General features: G+C 39.4%; 2 protein-coding genes across 2 annotated transcripts in view; both read left to right on the top strand.

Annotated features, from left to right (window-relative positions):
- The first annotated feature begins 1,017 nt into the window (after positions 1-1,017).
- On the top strand, positions 1,018-11,580 carry LOC139462204 (uncharacterized). The gene is made up of 6 exons (XM_071243783.1): positions 1,018-1,265; positions 3,129-3,191; positions 5,225-5,318; positions 7,190-7,223; positions 9,254-9,324; positions 11,371-11,580. The coding sequence occupies exons 1-6, from the start codon at positions 1,158-1,160 to the stop codon at positions 11,571-11,573; spliced, it is 573 nt and encodes a 190-aa protein (XP_071099884.1). The 5' UTR covers positions 1,018-1,157; the 3' UTR covers positions 11,574-11,580.
- Positions 11,581-18,870: 7,290 nt separating this feature from the next.
- The window catches only part of LOC139474674 (diacylglycerol kinase theta-like), a 59,268-nt gene continuing 58,725 nt past the window's right edge, over positions 18,871-19,413 (top strand). Inside the window, exon 1 of the mRNA XM_071257774.1 lies at positions 18,871-19,241. Within this exon, the coding sequence (XP_071113875.1) occupies positions 19,067-19,241 (175 nt within the window). The 5' untranslated portion in view covers positions 18,871-19,066. The remainder of the gene's footprint in view (positions 19,242-19,413) is intronic.

The raw sequence follows: 19,413 nt of genomic DNA on the forward strand, positions 1-19,413 counted from the left end.
TGTGGGTTTGAATCCCAGATAGGACTCGACCCCAAATGTACTAGAATGTGTAATTTACTAAGAAAGTGTTATCCCAAATATAACATTTGTTATAGTCATGATATTGATCATAGCAAAGGTGTAATTTCAATATGAATTTTATTTTACAGCGATGCGTTATTAGGGTCAGCGAGTAGTGTACACATCACCATTGGTGAGGCATGTTTAACTGTATATATATTGCACCTCCTCTGTATCATTATTGTATCCTCATGCTATGTATGTGATAATAACGATGCTAATTAAACAAATGCCTTTTAATGACCATGTGGTACTATTTGTTAAATTTGCCTTATGTGGCACTGTTTGTTAAATTTATGATGTGATAAAACTGTATTTTCAGCTTATCAACTATATTGGATGTTAAATTCAGCTTATGTGATGCTATTGTTACATTTAAAAATGTATAAAATTGTATTTGATGCACCACAAAAGCCAATGAATTATCAGCTTATCTACTATATTGGATGATACATGGAAATAAATTACATACTTAACATTAACTTTTATTCATATACTTTATTTTATGTAAATATATCCCTGTCCAATTTGCAATCTTTTTTTCTCATTTTTTTTATTCAACAACAAATTTATACGAAATTCATGTAAAGCCATATATGCATATGTATTACCAGAGACAACATGGACATCCAGCAGAAAATGTTGACCACGCCCCACTGTAAATGGTGAAATGTGAGTAGTTGTTGTCATTATGTCGTCCGGTTATGAAAACGCTGAAAATCGACTCAATGTATTTGTTCGGCCTGAATGAGAAAATGTTGTTTAGCGGCATTCCAATATGTACACCACTAGAGTTGTCTTACTACCAGACGACTAAATTATTAGGGTTATAGACAATGACTTGCAGAAATGTATTTACGACAACAACACTTGCGTAACTTTTCATAGTCAAAATTTTATCAGTAAGATACAACAATTACCATGTTCACAAAGTGAGGCTAAGTTTGACGGCTGTAGAAGGTGACTGTGCAGGTTTTAGCCAGTCGTAGGCGAAGCAGTGTACCCCCCGTTTCTGAGGAGATGGACTCTTCCAGGCACCTGCTTCGCGTCGTTGTTTGATTGGGAGAGCAGCCAGGTCAAGCAGACGAAACCAGGAAATGATGGAGATGCCTGCAGCGCGTGTTTTGCAATTATGTTTGGTGTCTCTGCTTTTAATTGCAGAATGCTTTGCGAAGAACCAAGATAAAGTTCAAATTGTTGTCGAGGTATGAAAGAAATGCATTCGGCCTATAGCACATTCGCTATCAAACACACGTCTCGCTCGTAATAGGTTCCGTAAACCATATATAGTATAATCGCTTAGATTATAAGTAGTACGTTTCCATTCCTGTAACTGCAATTTCGGTTTTATGAAATAAGTTTGTTTGTGTTTCATAATTGCGACTGTGTAATTTGTTGCACGAAAAGTGTAAAATGATACTTCTAGGTGGAATGTCATGTAATGCGTGTGTTTAATGATATAAACAGAGAACTAATGACAACGGTCGTATATTAATATGGAAATGTAGATAAGAAATGGTGACACGTGCATACATGAACATACTGATCAAAGAGATACATAATCCATTGATAAATGTCTGTCGAGATAGTTGTTTGTAACTCATATGAATCGAAATCATAAATGAATCAAATGAATAATTTGTGAACGTGAAGAAACTGATGAAGGTAAGATGAAATATGCATGTATTTTAATAATAACACAAATATGTGTCTTTCTTTCTGAAGAATCGCAAACATTAAGGAATATTTCATGCAAATATGTGTGTATATATGATCGTATGTGATATTTCAGAAAAAGTTTCATCAAATTGTTTTGTAAAGGAAGGAAAAATTAAAATCCCAAGGGTAGTGATGTACTAGTGTAATCATGTAGAACTATGTTCCAGAATCGTAAGTGTTAGGTAGTTTGTAACAATCCACATTGTTTGTTTCTTCAGTCTGCTGTTTGTTCATTGTGGAACTTCCTGTAATAGTGCCCCACCTTTCATGAACAACCCCACATCCAACTGTAGTTAAATTTAAACACCCCATCCCCCAACGCACATTACATAAGACTGTTGCAATATTTCTACTTATAAAAGAGAGAAACTATCATGCTTGGGTCAAGCCATAATGCTTTAAAATAAAATACAGGTCCCTCTCAAGGGTCGAGTCACCGTGTTACACTTGAATACCATACAGTTTACTATACTGCTTTCCTTTGACTTGTTTGGGATGTAACACAGACAATTGATTGATGCCAACAGTCAAAATGCATCCTCCTACCTCAGTATCAATCTCATTAAAATCAGATCTTAGTTCTCGCTACCACTAAACAAAGATCTGAGGACATCCCATTACGGGTCACATCAGACTGACCTTGGACGAAGTTTGACAGACCAATGGAATGACCAATCAGAAGGCAGCTTTCTCGTGCTATACAGCACTATTTTCAAAACGGCGACCATGCTTTGAAACATATTTTGAAAAATTCTCGTTTTAAAATTTGAAACCGGAACAAAAGAACATTCCGGAATCGCTAATAGATGGTCTAGATTGTATGGATTCAGTCGTTAAACCCGTAACAGTTGTTCGGAACACCCTGTATTAAAGTTTCGAGGAAGCATGATTAGAAATCACATTCCAACTGTCACTTTCATGATCTGGTAAGCGACGCTCTGATTGGTCGGATGAAAGGTCGTTCTGACGTGACCTCTACTCGGATGTCCTCAGATCTTTGTTTAGTGGTAGCGAGAACTAAGGTCTGAATTTAATGAGATTGACCTCACTATATACTATACAAGTAAACCTGACATGTAATACAAAACAAAATCAACATTTAGGGTTTATGATTTCAAGTCAAGTATTCAACAAGACGTACATTACTGTTGTCTTAACTAATTCTGACATTTCATGTTGAAAAAAATGTTTTTTGTCTTCTTTTTCATGTTTTTTTTGTTGTAAAATTTGAAATATACTTGTGCATGATTATATACAGATAGTTTTAGCCAGGTGAGCTACATAGCTCACGGCTCAATACATGTTCTACTTGTTTAATGTTGAAACATTGTGACCTTCTGTTTGTCCAGAGGATGCCCGAGGACTGTCCCCAGATGGCAGGAGATGGAGACCAAGTGACAGTCCATTACACTGTAAGCTATTTGATTGGTCGACAGCCTCATGCTAAAGGGTGGACCCCTAGGAACGATGTATGATTGCACTAGTAAACTTTACCGTTTAATCACCTGGCCAGTCACTTTACAATACAACCAAACTGATCAGTCTTCACAATGGTATTCGACGTAATAAGTGCCCAGGGTGCTCTCAAAATTAGAAATAGGGGGCTGTTATTAGAATAAAATTTTGGTGAAAAAAAGAGTTGAAAGATTGTAAATTTCTTGGTTTATGCTGACAGCCTGAAATGATACAAAAGGAAAGTCTGTGCGTAATATACACGACAGATATATTTTTCCAGAATTTAATTGCCATGATTAAGGGTGCATATAACACACGAGTGTGTATTATACACGAATACATAGGTCTTGTGTACATTGATCAATCGGAAGGGGCGCTTATTGGGATTGTTCACTAGTCAATATATCAGCAAATATCGCTGTGGAGGCTTATTAGAGCGGGACGCTTATTACATCGAATACGGTAAGCCTGAAAGTAATGTGGCCCTTGTCAAAAGCGGTGTAAAACCAAACTCACTCAGTCATATTCATTTAAATTTTCCGAACATCATCTCCAAGTTAAGTGAGAGATAGGGACAATGGAAAAAAACAAAGCTATGGTGGAGAATGGGTCCAGGGTATTTAATCACAGTTGAATGGAGATATGGGCGACTAGATAATCGAGGGTATCCTAACACTGGTATCATGGAAAACGTAAGCAACCTATTTGAAGAATGTCCATACTGGATACGTACCTGTTCTGCTATTCGGACGGTTATTTCTGTATCCATGGCTTGGCTGATTATGTGTCATCCATTCGTGTGGATCGATGGTCATGCTGTCAGTCACTGGTGTGCCTGGTCTAGACTCCACGGGTGGCCCAGTCGTCTAAGGCCCCACAATTCGCTGTGCAGAGTTGCGTCCCTGTGCACGCCAGAAAACTATGATTGTGGGTTCGAATCCCGGTTCGCCCTGATTATGTTTCTAGGTTTGTCAGCACCATACCTGTGCTCGTGGGTTTCACCGAAGTGGTAAACGTCTAGGACCTGCATCAATTCAGGCTTTCCTCCCACACTAAGCTGACACGCCGCGATATAACTGGAATACTGTTAAAAGCGGCGTTAAACCCAACTCACTCACTCACTAGACTCCATTATCTATGAGCTGTCATGATCATAGTGATATACCTGAGTGAGTGAGTTAATATTTGTCATCACTTCAGCAATATTTCTGCCATATCATATATTAGTTATACATTAATGATGCATATATTTAGACTAAACAAAAGCCTGTCATTGATGGACAGTACGATAACTAGATTATCACAGATTTGATTTAAAAACTAGTTGAGAATTCTAAAAGAAGAAAGTAAAGTCAAAAACTCAATATAGAAATGGTCTATACATTGCTACTAGCTAAAGGGAGATCACCATACCCAAGGGACTTGCAGTACCTTTGCTTCGTGCATGGACCCTAGCAGAATTTTTATCATCCCTTCAATCTACGGCGACAGTTAAACACATAAGCCAAAGATTAAAATAACAAAGTCTGGCATGCATAAAACACCTCAAATGATGTGGACCTTTCATACCCTTTTAGGGGGGACGATAATCTTCCGCTACTTCAACCCCCATCATGGGTACAGCCTCTAACAATCTAAGTTACTACTAATTAGCTCTACTACTTTATAAAATAACACACTATGTACATCAACATTTATTAATTAATTCTAGTTCGTTTAGAAAGCACAGTATTAAGTGAGAATGTACATGACTAAAAAGGTCCTTGACTGTTTTTACACTGAAATATTTATCCCTAGTGATGGAAAATGATATACCTTTACTAGCATGACTTGATTTAGTACCCTGTGTCTGCATTCAATTGAAAAGAATGTCTGTGCTGTTAATGTTACATAAAATGTGTGAAGTTCATTTTGTCTGTCAAAATTAATATTGTCTGGTTTGAAATTATTTGAATCAGTTCTTTCAAAGATTATTGCATTTTAATTTCAGGGATACTTAGAGTCTGGAGCAGTGTTTGATTCCTCCGTCCAACAGAAGAGGGATCCGATAGCCTTTGTCCTGGGGAGCCATCAGGTTATTCCAGGTAGGTGGGAGTGCAAGGGACCCAATAGCCTTTGTCCTGGGGAGCCATCAGGTTATTCCAGGTAGGTGGGAGTGCAAGGGACCCAATAGCCTTTGTCCTGGGGAGCCATCAGGTTATTCCAGGTAGGTGGGAGTGCAAGGGACACAATAGCCTTTGTCCTGGGGAGCCATCAGGTTATTCCAGGTAGGTGGGAGTGCAAGGGACCCAATAGCCTTTGTCCTGGGGAGCCATCAGGTTATTCCAGGTAGGTGGGAGTGCAAGGGACCCAATAGCCTTTGTCCTGGGGAGCCATCAGGTTATTCCAGGTAGGTGGGAGTGCAAGGGACCCAATAGCCTTTGTCCTATGGGAGCCATCAGGTTATTCCAGGTAGGTGGGAGTGCAAGGGACCCAATAGCCTTTGTCCTGGGGAGCCATCCAGTAAGGTGGGAGTCTTCTGGTCACAAACCAGTCAGAATGGTTTCCATGCTGGAATATTGCTGACTGGCAGAATACATCCATTCACCCACTCAGTGTTAACGTCCCAGACTAGGGCACAGCTGTAATGGGTATGATTGATAACTGGCAAAATGGTAAGGGTTTACACACACAAAAATACAGAAAAGATTGCAATATGGATCTTCCAGCCCTTTGCCATGATTCTGAATGTCAGTGAGTTGAACCAGCACGCCGAAGAGCGAGCCAATGACACTCTCGTCTGGCATCGTTTGGTATTGTTCCAAGAAAGGTTATAATAACCATTATGTGCCAGAAACATTACACATTTATAGGGAAAATACATATCTTAATAGTAACAATATATGTCTCAATAGTAACAATACACATCTTAATAATAACAATACTCATCTTAATAATAACAATACTCATCTTAATAATATCAATACTTATCTTAATAGTAACAATACCCATCTCAATAGTAACAAAACATATCTCCGTAGTAACAATACCCATCTCAATTGTAACAATACATATCTTAATAGTAACAATACATATCTTAATAGTAACAATACACATCTCAATAGTAACAATATATATCTTAATAGTAACAATACATATCCTAATGTTTGTTTGTTGTGTAACGCCACACTCAGCAGTATTCCAGCTATATGACTGCGGTCTGTAAATAATCGAGTCTGGACAAGACAATCCAGTGATTGATATCATGAGCATCAATCTTATGACAAGCATGGATTGCTGAAGACCAATTCTAACCCGGATCCTCACAGGTCACATATCTTAATTGTAACAATACACATCTCAATAGTAACAATACACATCTCAATAGTAACAATTCACATCTCAGTAACAATTCACATCTCAGTAACAATTCACATCTCAGTAACAATTCACATCTCAGTAACAATTCACATATCAGAAACAACATATCTTACTGTAACAGGACATATCTCAATGATAAATGTCTCATTTGTTACGATACTTATATCATTAGTAGTTGGTTGGTTTGTTTGTTGTTTAACGCCGCACTCAGCAATATTCCAGCTTTATGACGGCAGTCTGTAAATAATCTATTCTGGACCAGACAATCCAGTGATTAATGTCATGAGCATCAATCAACACAATTGGGATTGATGACATGCATCAACCAAGTCAGAGAGCCTGACCACCTGATCCTGTTAGTCGCCTCTTACGACAAGCATAGTTGCATTTTACGGCAAGCATGGGTTGCTGAAGACCTATTCTACTCCGAATCTTCAAGGGTCATATCAATTGTAAGGCCATGGCATGAAAAGCTGACATTTAAGATGCAAGAAGACATATCAATGAGAATGTATAGATGCCCAACATATTCAGTGACATGGTACTACAGTGTTCATCATTGTGGATTAAGACTCTGATACTCATATACTTTCAGGCTGGGAAGAGGGACTTCAAGGAATGTGTGTTGGGTATGTATTGCACTTGATTATTGCTTTCATAAATAACCTTACCAGGAATGCACTTTTTTTTTAACTCTCCTTTTTTAGCCCATGGGCTTAAATTTTGTGTGATTCTCACCCAAATTTGGTAGTTTAAAACATGTGTTAATTGACAGTATTGCATAACAGGAATTAAATACATGCATTCCGGGTATATTGTATTGCTTCCATCTTAATAGGTACAGTAGCGGTTAAGTTGCCTCCTGGGGCGGTCGGGGTAGCCTAGTGGTTAAAGCGTTCGTTCATCACGCCGAAGACCCGGGTTCGATTCCCGACATTGGTACAATGTGTGAAGCTTACATCTGGTGTCCCCCGCCGTGATATTGCTGGAATATTGCTAAAAGCGGCGTAAAACCATACTCACTCACTCATTCACTTAAGTTGCCTCCTCATGATACACTGACACAAACAATACGGTCATGGTATGAAATATCCCATTGTCCTATCCCTAGGGGGCACTTTGAGTTCAGTCATTATGAAAATATTGATTCTACAACATCGGAGTGTTTTAATGGATAAGTTGAATTGAGTTTTCTTAAACAAAAATCCCATCATGTATAATATGGTACTGAATTATATCATGTCAATCCAAGACTGTTAGTTTGATGTCTGATTAGAATCGTAAACCTTCAAGTTTTCCGTGTGACGATTTATCTTTTCAGGGATTTATAAGCTACAAGTCAACAGAAAAAACCCATCTCATTGTCACATTTTTACTCTGAAATGAACTTAACTTTTGCATGAAAACAAGATTAGATACCATAAAGATTGTGCCAGTTAAAAAATCACCCTTGCATGGCGTTTTAGTGTTGCTCCACTTGTTCTTGTACATGCACTCATTTGTCAGGTAACTCTTTTATCCGCCCTTGTTGGGACCTACTGTCACTTTTGCCTTTAGTGAGTGAGTGTGTTGGGTTTAACGCCGCTTTTAACAGTATTCCAGTCATATCACGGCGTGTCAGCTAATGTGGGAGGAAAGCCCGAAGTGATGCAGGTCTCAGACATTTACCACTTCGGTGAAACCCACGAGCACAGGTATGGTGCTGACAAACCTAGAAACATAATCGAGGCGAACCTGGATTCGAACCCACAATCATAGGTTTCTGGCGTGCCCAAGGGACGCAACTCTGCACAGCGAATCGCGGCGCCTTATACGACTGGGCCATCTGTGCCCCCCTTTGCCTTTAGTATTGTGGGTGTCATAGTAACCTTGTAAGAGGTACTACTTTGAAGTGAAACCTGCTTGGAGGTTTTACTTTAGAATTGTAAGCCTGATATTTTACAGTTGAATAATCAGCCTTTTAATATGCACCTAATGTTGATTTTTGAGTGGTTGAAAGTCACAATTTTTTGCACATAATGTGAATGGAACCTGCAACCTGAACTCAAGTTTTGTATTGTAATCCACGGAGCCAGGGCAGGTGTTCAATCTTATGTCATGGCAGTTGTGTGTATGCTGCACATGGTCTTTCTCTCACCCACCATCATCTAATTCGTTAATACTATGACAGCTGTATTGTTACACTATGAGGTAACCCAAATTTTCTTATTCTTTCTGGTATTTCTACCATTCAGACAGTTCATAAGTTAGTTGAAGCTCTTCTCTGTGGCATACTCAATTCTGATTGATCTTTGTGAAACAAATATTTTTCCATTCCCTCCCCAAAATGGGTTATTTTCTTGAAACCCCATAATGATTCTCCCAATTTGCAATGAAGATTCAAGTTAACCTTTGTGCAGGACTTCTGAAACACAACCAGTTGGCAATGCAAGTTGTATTCGTCGGTCTCACAGTCCCTGAACAGTATTATTTTCCCTTCAGCCCAGCCTTAACTGTCATGCTATAGCTCTAAATGATCAAGTCTAGATTTTCCATTGGTTCGTCTCATCTGGGGCTCCTTTTCAATTAATTGTACTGGCTTGTTTCTATCAAAATTACATATTTTCAGTGTCTGTTACTTGTGTTTGATGGGTTTGTATTGGTTATTTATTTGTTCCAGTGAGAAGAGGAAGCTGATTATACCACCAAACTTGGCTTATGGACCTAAGGGACATCCCCCTGTCATACCTCGTAAGAATTGGATTCCTCCTGTTGTTTAGATTTAGATTTATGTTTGTTGAACTGAACTGGTAACAGGACTGACTCGACATACTAGGTTGTGTCCGTCACGTTTCGTTTCCAGAGCACAACTCATAAACCATTCAATATTTTTTCATCAAACTTTGCAGGTCTGTCAGGTACATGCTGAACTGGTGCCTTTTGCTATTGAGAAATTTTTTAATTTTTTAATTTTTTTATGTTTCCATGGCAACAAGATGGACTTAGGTTCTGTGAGGGTAGGGTTCGTTTCCGGATCATAACTCAGAAACCTTTCAATATTTTTTCATCAAACTTTGCAGGTCTGTCAGGTACATGCTGAACTGGTGCCTTTTGCTATTGAGAAATTTTAGAAATTTAAATTTTTTACGTTTCCATGGCAACAAGATGGACTTAGGTTCTGTGAGGGTAGGATTCGTTTCCGGTTCAGAATTATAGCGTTCAAATACTACCAGTACTATAAGGGTAACAGTATTTTTCAGGGCATTATCATTTGCAGGTCTTCCATTAACTGGACGACAAAGGAGGGCAGTTGAAAAGACCAAGGGCTTCTGCAAATGATAATGCCCTGATAAATAGCGTTCCCATTATTATAGCTAAAATGGATGGAATTTGTTATCAAATAAAAAGAAACTATTATAGCAGTTTTGAAATATTCACTGCAATCAACACGAATGTCACTGACCCACCTTTACAAATATGGAAACCAGATGACATCACTATGAATGTGACGTCGCCTGTCGTGTGTGTATGTGTGTGTGTGTGTGTGTGTGTGTGTGTGTGTGTGTGTGTGTGTGTGTGTGTGTGTTGCATGTTGCATGTTGCATGTGTAAACACGCACTTGTGGGTGGGTGGGTGGTTGAGTGTGTGGGTGTTGGGTGCACGTGTAAACACACACTTAAGCGTAAGGCATACTTTTGTCAAATATGTCATAATTAGATGACATCACCTACTAGTGATGTCTCTGGATGTGAAACCAGACTTGGAATTTCACACTATTAATATTTTTTGTGGATGTACATATATGTTGACAATTCATCAGACAGAATAATAAACTTTGCATGACTGATCATGCCAATGGTTTGATCAGGAGAATTTGTTAAGAGAATTCTGGTCTATTAGTTTTTTTTATTTTGTCAAAGGCAGTCATATTATGATGTTCTTTTTGCCTGTTGTGATATTATGTGCTAATGATGCCATGTCAGCTATGATGAAACTGTCGTTTTGCTTTATTATTTGCAATTTCCTCACAGTAATATGCACCCTGAGTGCTTAGAAAATAGGAAAAGGGGACACATATTTGAAGAGGCAGTCGGGTAGCTTAGTGGTTAAAGCATTAGCTCATTACGTCGAATATCTGGGTTTGATATCCGACATGTGTACAGTGTGTGAAGCCCATTTCTTGTGTTCCCTGCCGTGATATTGCTGGAATATTGCTAAAAGCGGCGTAAAACCAAATTCGCTCACACACTCACTCACACATATTGGAACCAAACAGGGATTAAATTTGTTTTCAGAGATAAAGCAGCAGTAAGCAAACTTAGCTCAAATGTTGATGAAACTAAAACGTTGTCAATCATAGTTACTAGGCAATTATATACCCTTTCTTTAGTAATTTCTGTAACGAAATGTATATTATTACCCATACGGGCAGGAAGAAGGCCATATTTACCGTAATCACCCGTATCTCGTGGGTTATCCTCTAAATATACACTGTCATGAAAACATGAACTGTCATGTACCTTTTCGATCCTAGTGGACCATGCTTATGAAGGTTACTTACAAATTGGTCATGGGGCACTCATTAAAACAGGGAGCTTAATATGGCAAATATGATATATTTGAAAATAATTTAATGCATGTCTATGTTGTGAAAAAAATGTTGCTGTTTTCATTTTCGCCATCTTTGCCAGACACTTTATGACCTTGATGACACCAATGTAAAATAATATGATCTGGAAATGTCCCAAGGTTAAGGTGAGCTTCAGAGCCTCATGACCTTTGTGTGATGTGTTCCAGCTGACGCTACTCTGACCTTCGAGACCGAGCTGGTAAGTCTGAAGAAGAAGTCATCTGATGAGTCGATCCTGAAAACGCTCCAGTTCCTGGCAATGCCAGCTCTGGTGTTTTATGTTTTGTATTATCTCTACGACAAGTACAAGAAGGAGACGGCACAAAATACAACTAAAAGTGACAAAGCTAAAGGAAAGAAGAGGAGGTGATAGCTTTTTTTAAATAAAATATGTATTTTTATAGATTTTCATGTGTCTGTTGTTAACTTAGTACTTAAACCAGCTTCAGGAAACGTGATATAAGGAGGAGACAGTGTGTGGGGGAAATACAATACAATTGTCAATTTTGAACTGAAGTTATGAATATTTTTCATTAGATTGGGGAGAAAAATCAAATAATTGCTGACATTCAACATGCGGACACTGTTACAAGTCGATTCCCAAATTGAAACAATATGTTATCCAAGGAATCTGTATGTAAAAGAATTTAGTGTGAAACCAACAAACAAATTACAACAATAACTAGGTTTAAAAATTACGATGGCAGTTCACAATAGAGTGGTAGTACAATATTCAATTGCAGTGTAAAATGTTAGAGCAGTGGAGATGAAAATGACAAGAACAATAATCAACTTGATACCAGGTTGAAAAGTGATCTTCACACGAAAGCTGGTCTAGATGTAATGTCATGAAATGTGAGATGAGACAGGGATGCACCCACCCCACTTATCTAGTCTAACCATCTTCCAGCACCTTCTACACAGAGCCAGACCAGTCGCTTGAACATCACAGAATATCCCACATGTTTCTACAACCGTTAACATCCATCCATGCTATTCCATAAGTTTACAGATGATTCAAGCCTCTAAATTTAATAACTTCTTCACCACTGCTTACATTAAATAGTGCTACATTCTTGACAACTAATCATTGTCCAAATACAATGTTATCAACTTTAACTGTTTAACAATAAATTACACTGCCATATAACAATATTCAAAACAAACCTAGGGTACCTCCAAAAACATCAGTTTCCATTCAAGCCCATCGTATACTACTCAAAAGTGTAGGAATAGGGTGTTCTTTAACTTCTTTTGAGTAGTATGTAGCAGCATAGTCAGATTGTACTCCTGTCAACACTGGTTTGCCCTTCTGCCGGCTGGAAGAACGTTCACTGGCTAACACATTTACAGAGAAAGCAGCATATAAAGGGCCGACAAAAATATGGGATGGTCACAGTGAGGGAGGCCCTGTCAGTCTAAGGCGTCGATGTTCAGTGTTGCACCCCTGGGTGTTTCAGAAATCAATTATAGAGGGTTTCAAGCCCAGATTATAATTCTATGTTTGTCAATGGTAAACATCCAAGAACTTTCCTACTTCCGCACACCACCAGCTGACATGCATTTATACAACGGATATGCTGTTCTAAACCAAACTTACTCACAAGGACTGTTTTGTAACACTTGAAAGGCTTTCACCAGAAAAAAAATATATTGGTGGAGACCTATTGTAAGAGGCGACCAACGGGATCGGGTGGGCAGGCTCGCCGACTTGGTTGATGCATGTCATCTTATCCCAAATGCGTGGATCGATGCGCATTATGTCAATCACTGGATTGTCTGGTCCAGACTCGATTATTTACAGACCGTTGTCATATAGCTGGAATATTGCTTAGTGCATAGTTAAACAACAAACAAAAATAAGATATGCCATGATGTGTAGAAGCTCAATCTATTGGCAAATGATCTGTCTGGTCCAGGCTTGATAACTTGATATAGTAAGTCAGGACAATTGAAGCGGTTTGGTGACCATCAAGTGATAAGGGATGTTAATTATATCTGACAATGCCTAGATGACGTGTATTGTGAAAGGGTGCCTCCTTTACGACTGCAATGTGTGAAGCCAATTCTTGGGGTCACCACTAAATACATGTCTGGAATATTCTAAAAGGTGACCTAAAACTACTGACTCTCTCTGTCTGTCTGTGGCCGACCTGCGTATCTGTCCGGAAGAACCATGGGTATTCAGTTAGCAAGTTACCATGTACCACCGTCTGGGGCCGATTTGCGGTCTCGATATTTTAATAGGTGCATGTTTGAAATGTGGAAATTCTCAAGAGTAATTGGGGTAAATTGTTTCCTCCAAGATGGATATGCATCATGAAAGTGATTGAAAGTTAAGTTGGCAGTGTTAATAAAAGCTTTTTACGGACTTCAGTCAAACTTGCAATACTGTCATTTTGTTTCTCGAGCCTATTCTCCCTTCACATAAACAAACCAGAATCAAACCGTCTAACCTCATTTCGTAAATAAAAATCACTGGATTGACCAGAGTATTATTTACAGGCCGCCATCATATCTAGACTATTGCGGAATTAAACAACAAACGAAGAAAAAATAGCTCCTCATAATATATATATATTTTGTGTGAGTGCCCTCGTACAAGCGAATCCCATAAAAATATTTTTTTACTCTGATACGATACCTCTGTAGAGTTAAAAGCGTCTTGTCAGACAACTCACTCACCCAGGACAAGCATCTTTAAAACCAGCATTCCGCGGGGACTTGCCTACTGGAATATATGATCGGAGTAAGTACGTCTAGGGTCGTCATACCAGGGTGAACCTGGCTGGAATGTCTTTCTCAGTGGTGGCGATGGTACGGAGTTACAGAAGTGCCGGAATGCAATGCACGTCTCACTGTATACTGGTACGACGCTGTGAAGTTAACCTGCAGTTAAGTTACCATTATTATGTACAGAATATGGTATTTCAAAACGTAGTCGAATAAGCATCGCCATTGACGTAACTCGTGTTACAGCGTGTGCTTGATGTTTCAGTGTCCCCGATGTTTTTGAGTGCCTCCTAACACTGGAACGTCGTTAACACAGCATCCTGCAATATTACCGTGTGTCAGCAAAAGTACGAAAGTCGAAGACGTTTTCTGCTTTGTTATAAGACACAACTACACAGATACCATGGCCCTGACAATGTGGCGAGGTCAAGAAGGAGTTAACGTCGCGTTCAAAACCACGAGGGGTGGTTGAAACATTCTAACCCCAGTTATGACAGACAGCGTTGGTGGAGTTCGTTACTAATTCATTTTTCAATACATTTCATACATTCTGTCAACGATGCTGGAGTGCCTTGATCCACTGGTGTAGAAGGCTTACTCTTGGTGGTGTGATAGGTCCTCCACAGCAGAAATGACGTCATCGTCATTTTAAAAATGCTTGCCAGACAGTTCCTTCTTCAAGTTTGGCAAGAGGTGGAAATCTGACGAATGGGGAAGATTTTCAATGAGTTCAAAGCCGTAGTCATGGTGACTAAAGGTTGTGTACAGGTGCACTAACCTGGTGGAACTACGCACATTTAGGAAGGTTTCCACGGCGTGCAGCCATGCTATTCTCCCGCAGTGACCTGGGCAGATAGGGATAATATTGGCCATTAATGGTTTGGCTTTCGGGAGGTAGTCCGTCAGTAGGATTCCTTTTGAATACCAGAAAACCGGGACCATTACCTTGTCAGCTGATGGAACAGGTTTTGCCTTGTTCGGACGAGATGTTAGATGTTTCCGTTGCTTTGACTGTATTTTAGTTACGAGATGATGACAGTGAACCATCGACTCACCCATGGTTACAAATCGCTCAACAAATCAGCTGGGTCTGCTTCAAAACGACGTGAATGTTCACGAGAGATGATGATCCTGAGGCGTTTCTCATCAGGTGTGAGAAGTCTTGGAACCCAATGTGCTGAAACCTTCGTCATGCCAAGTTAATTTCTCAGAAAGTTTTCAACTCTCTCATGAGATGGCGTCGATCATCCACAATCCTATCACGTTTGTTTGTTTGTTGTTTAACGCCAAACTCTGCAATATTCCAGCTTTTTGACGGCGGTCTGTAAATACTCAAGTCTGGACCAGACAATCCAGTGATTCACATCATGAGCATCGATCCACGCAATTGGGATACGATGACATGCATCAACCATGTCAGCGAGTCTGACCACCCGATCTCGCTAGTCTCCTCTTACGACAAGCATAGTCACCTTTTATTGCTGAAGACCTATTCTACCCCGGATCTTCACGGATCACCTATCATGTATTTCGTCAATTGGAGATGCCTGGGTGACAAATTTGAAGCAAAGGGTGTCCATTTTCATCAACAGTATACCGTGTCACTTAAATGCCTGTGGAAATATGCTGCCTGATTGCGTATTGGTTCAAATTCAGCCTGTACACATAAACATAGAAAGCATCGTACTTAATAACTTCAAATAACTAAACATACAGATACATGTACAGGCTAGATCGAATGATGAAGATTGTGATTCAGATCCAGTTAGCTCGAGCTTTAGAATGTAAATTTCTTTATTCTCTTGTTTGTATTCAGGCACAGGTAGGGCACATATACATATGGTAGGACACATATACATATCATACCTACAAACATATTACTGTTCTTATATAAAAGCACATTACAGATTTTCAGAGCACCGTAGATGCCCTGCGCTCACAGATATTCTTCGCATTATCGGCATTTAATACAAAATATATATACATTACTTCTCAACGAAATCTGTAAACATCATATGTAAAGATGAACAGGAACATTTAAATTAATCAGAATAACGGGTGAAATAAGAGATATGTGTGACTGCATGGAGAGCAACAAATACCTATGTGAATGCGTTTGAAGTAAGGCAGACGCTCTATGCAACAGACAACGGAGGCAGTATGGTGTTGACAGACGAAAGGCGACTAGTCCATATAAATATGAGGCGGTTTCACTCGAGATGTGTTGTGCACGATAGTCCAGCTATGTTGGTGTGCCTTCATATTGTTAAGTCTCCCTTCTTCACAATGAAATGCATACATTCCAAACTTTAAGGGACCCTCGATGTTGAATCCATCACACTGTTTGTTGTTAAACTACATAGACAGTTAACAATTTGAAAGGTTAGACGAAAACAAAACCCTTTGAAGGCGTGTTGAACCAAACATCTTATTATCTCCATTAAATTCGATGTCTTCAGTCTTATCTGTAGAAAACAATCAATACACTGTCCCCAAAAATTGCATCTGTAGACACTGTTCATATTTCTGCATAAAACATTTAAGATTTCCACTGGCTTGAGTGAATGTACGCGAATCCCTATCAATAGTAGAGTATGAACCAGACATACCAGTGGTTGATAGCACGTGTAACGTGTCATGCCTTTGGGTGCGATGACAAATCTTACAAGCATGACGTGCTGTGGACCTATTCTTCCCCGGAATCCCCACGATTCCAAATATGCCAAACATACCCCGAATACCAGGGGTTGGATGAAATGGGTTTTAACGTCGCGTTGAAGATTATTGCTAGTTAATGCCGGTTCCGACTCCACGTAATTATAATATATCTTTATGTTACATGTGGTGTGAACATAAGTTTACATTGTTCGTGGATTAAACATATTTCTTATTTCAGCAAATTGTATCGGAACTAGATTGTTAAACAATTCGCAGGTCTAATATACATACTGTTTCAGTAATACATATACCGTCAAAAATGAAAATACATGTACAGTAAGGAGAGCAATGACTTGTAGATAGTACCAGTGGGTATGAGGGAGTTGTGTCGGGCGCGAGTAATAAGCTATATGAACGAGTAATAAGCTATATGAACTGATTAATGATCAATTTGAAATCTTGGTATTCTTTACCAGATGAACTGTACACTATTTAGATGCAACATGGTCGTTTTTTCATACTCGCATGCTCTCTCTACGAAGAGCGTCATGCGACTCGTGCTTAAGTTGTTTGATCAGGTCATAGCAATCGATGCCTCAGTATAGCTTTCAAAGCGGTTTATGGTAGACATGCAGAGTGCAAATTTGACGCATCAGCGACCACAATGATGTTAGATGCAATTTGAGGTGTTGACATGTACCATATGTTGCCTTTGCCGGTGTCTGTAATGTGTGTCACAGGTAGGGCAGGATGCACTCACCTTTCTGCGAACACCTGGTTTCACCACTAACTGTTAGTAATTCAAAAATATAGCCGGAATCGAACAACTGACTATGCTTTTTAGCAGAAATTTCTTATGATTATTAAAATGGTATTGTCTTTTTTTATTTATGTAAATGCAAATTCAGCTTATTGTATCTGATCCCTATCATACCCGACATGACTTCACAGTTAATTTTCGACAAATATCAATCCCATTTTTCTACAGATAACCAAGATAATAATTGTCAACACTGTAATTGCTGGAGCGTGACAACAATCACTTAGCAATCACAATGTATACCTTAATGAGGTTTCCCCAATTACTGTCACAAGCTACGGTAAACAGGTGACGATGTGTCAGCCATTACGCCGCCTAGAGCTATTAAAATATTGCAGCAATGTCTCGCCCTGGTATACCAAACAATCACACATTGGATTCAACAAGTGAATCGATCTCGGTTCAACCAACGCGATTGCTTGTAAAATAAATCACAAACAAAAGTTACCGAGTGCAGAAAAGTGACACTCATATCAAGCTACGTTGTGTTAAAAAACGAGATATTAAAGTCAATGCTAATGCACCATACTTATATGAAAAATAGTCATCTTAATGAACACATAACAAACACAAACGCTGATAATTAATAGCATGAAATTGACAAATCAATATCAAGTTGTCATCGATAATGAAATGACGAGCAACCGGGATATATTACATACATTAACGTTTTAAAGATGTTTATTTTGAAAATATTTTGATAATAACCCTCAAAAAAATAATTTGAATGATTTTCGTAATTATATGGACAACAACCACTGGGGCGAATCGAGGTTGGGTTGTTCATCGTGACCATGAGGTCTGGACATCACATACTCACCCTAACCACAACCAACAACAGCCTCTTATGAACAACATGGATGCGACCCTGATACGCTGTTTCTAAATGACTAAAAAATATACATGTGCTATAGTTTACGTAAAACTAACTGAATACGGCAAATAGTGATGCTGAGTATGCTGGGCGGGCGAACCAGGAAGACAACGATCCACATGACAGTATATCCGCAGGGCTAAATGCAGCTATCAACCATGCTACTTCATGCACACATACACTGGTGTTGCTGTACACGGAAGCAGATTTAACAACATCGTAGCGTCAACATACATAAAGCAAAACATATCAAACTTTCAGCACTATTCCAAACTTTTGAAGTGTGTTTGTGCAGTCACTTCTGCTGTCGTGCCTGGGCTTGAGCTTGACCACAGTGTCAGCACGCTTTCTCAGTAGAACAGCATGTACCGTTATGGGGGTTAACGATCCTACATATCAGTAGCATGTGTTTGGTAAAACTGCACCCGGATCAAAATGGCAAAGTAGCACTGGAACCGTCTTTGAATTTCCGCAACCACCCGCCATTTTGTTCCTGGAGCCTCGCTATCATTACGAAATGCTTCGCGGAGCAGTCCAAGAGTCTCGCTTTCGCTGGTAGAGGCCTCGTTTCCGTTGAGGGATTGATTGGCATATTATGATACCAGATTTATCCCCGGTATAAAATGGCCGGCTTCTCCAACCTAGAAACTAACTGAATATGTTTTGGAGTACTGAATTCCTGGTGGCTTCCCGGCCATATCGGCGAGCAGTCCTGTGTCAGGACTAGTAGAGCGTGTGTTTTATTCGCCAAGGTGGTTTGAGATCCTCACGCTGCAGCATGATGGCCGAAGAAGCGGAGCGAGGGGATAGCCCTAGTGGCTCCCAGCACGATCTCGATGTTCAGATAGGACATGGTCACTTTTTCACAAAGAAAACGTTTCACAAGCCAACCTACTGCCACCACTGCACGGATATGCTTTGGGGATTAATTGGGCAGGGGTATGTGTGTGAAGGTAAGCCTACATCAAGCAGTAACGGCCTGCTTTCCACGTTCACTGACAGAGCCAAGCATTGCCATTACCTCATTAATTTATTACAAATCCGTTATCAATTTTAATAATATGTCGGCAACGTCTATCGCTTGCTTTCGCTGCAATTTTTGACTGTTATACACACTGTTTAATA

Source organism: Haliotis cracherodii, unplaced genomic scaffold, assembly GCF_022045235.1.
Source record: "Haliotis cracherodii isolate W230 unplaced genomic scaffold, xgHalCrac1.p SCAF_1, whole genome shotgun sequence".
NCBI lineage: Eukaryota > Metazoa > Mollusca > Gastropoda > Lepetellida > Haliotidae > Haliotis > Haliotis cracherodii.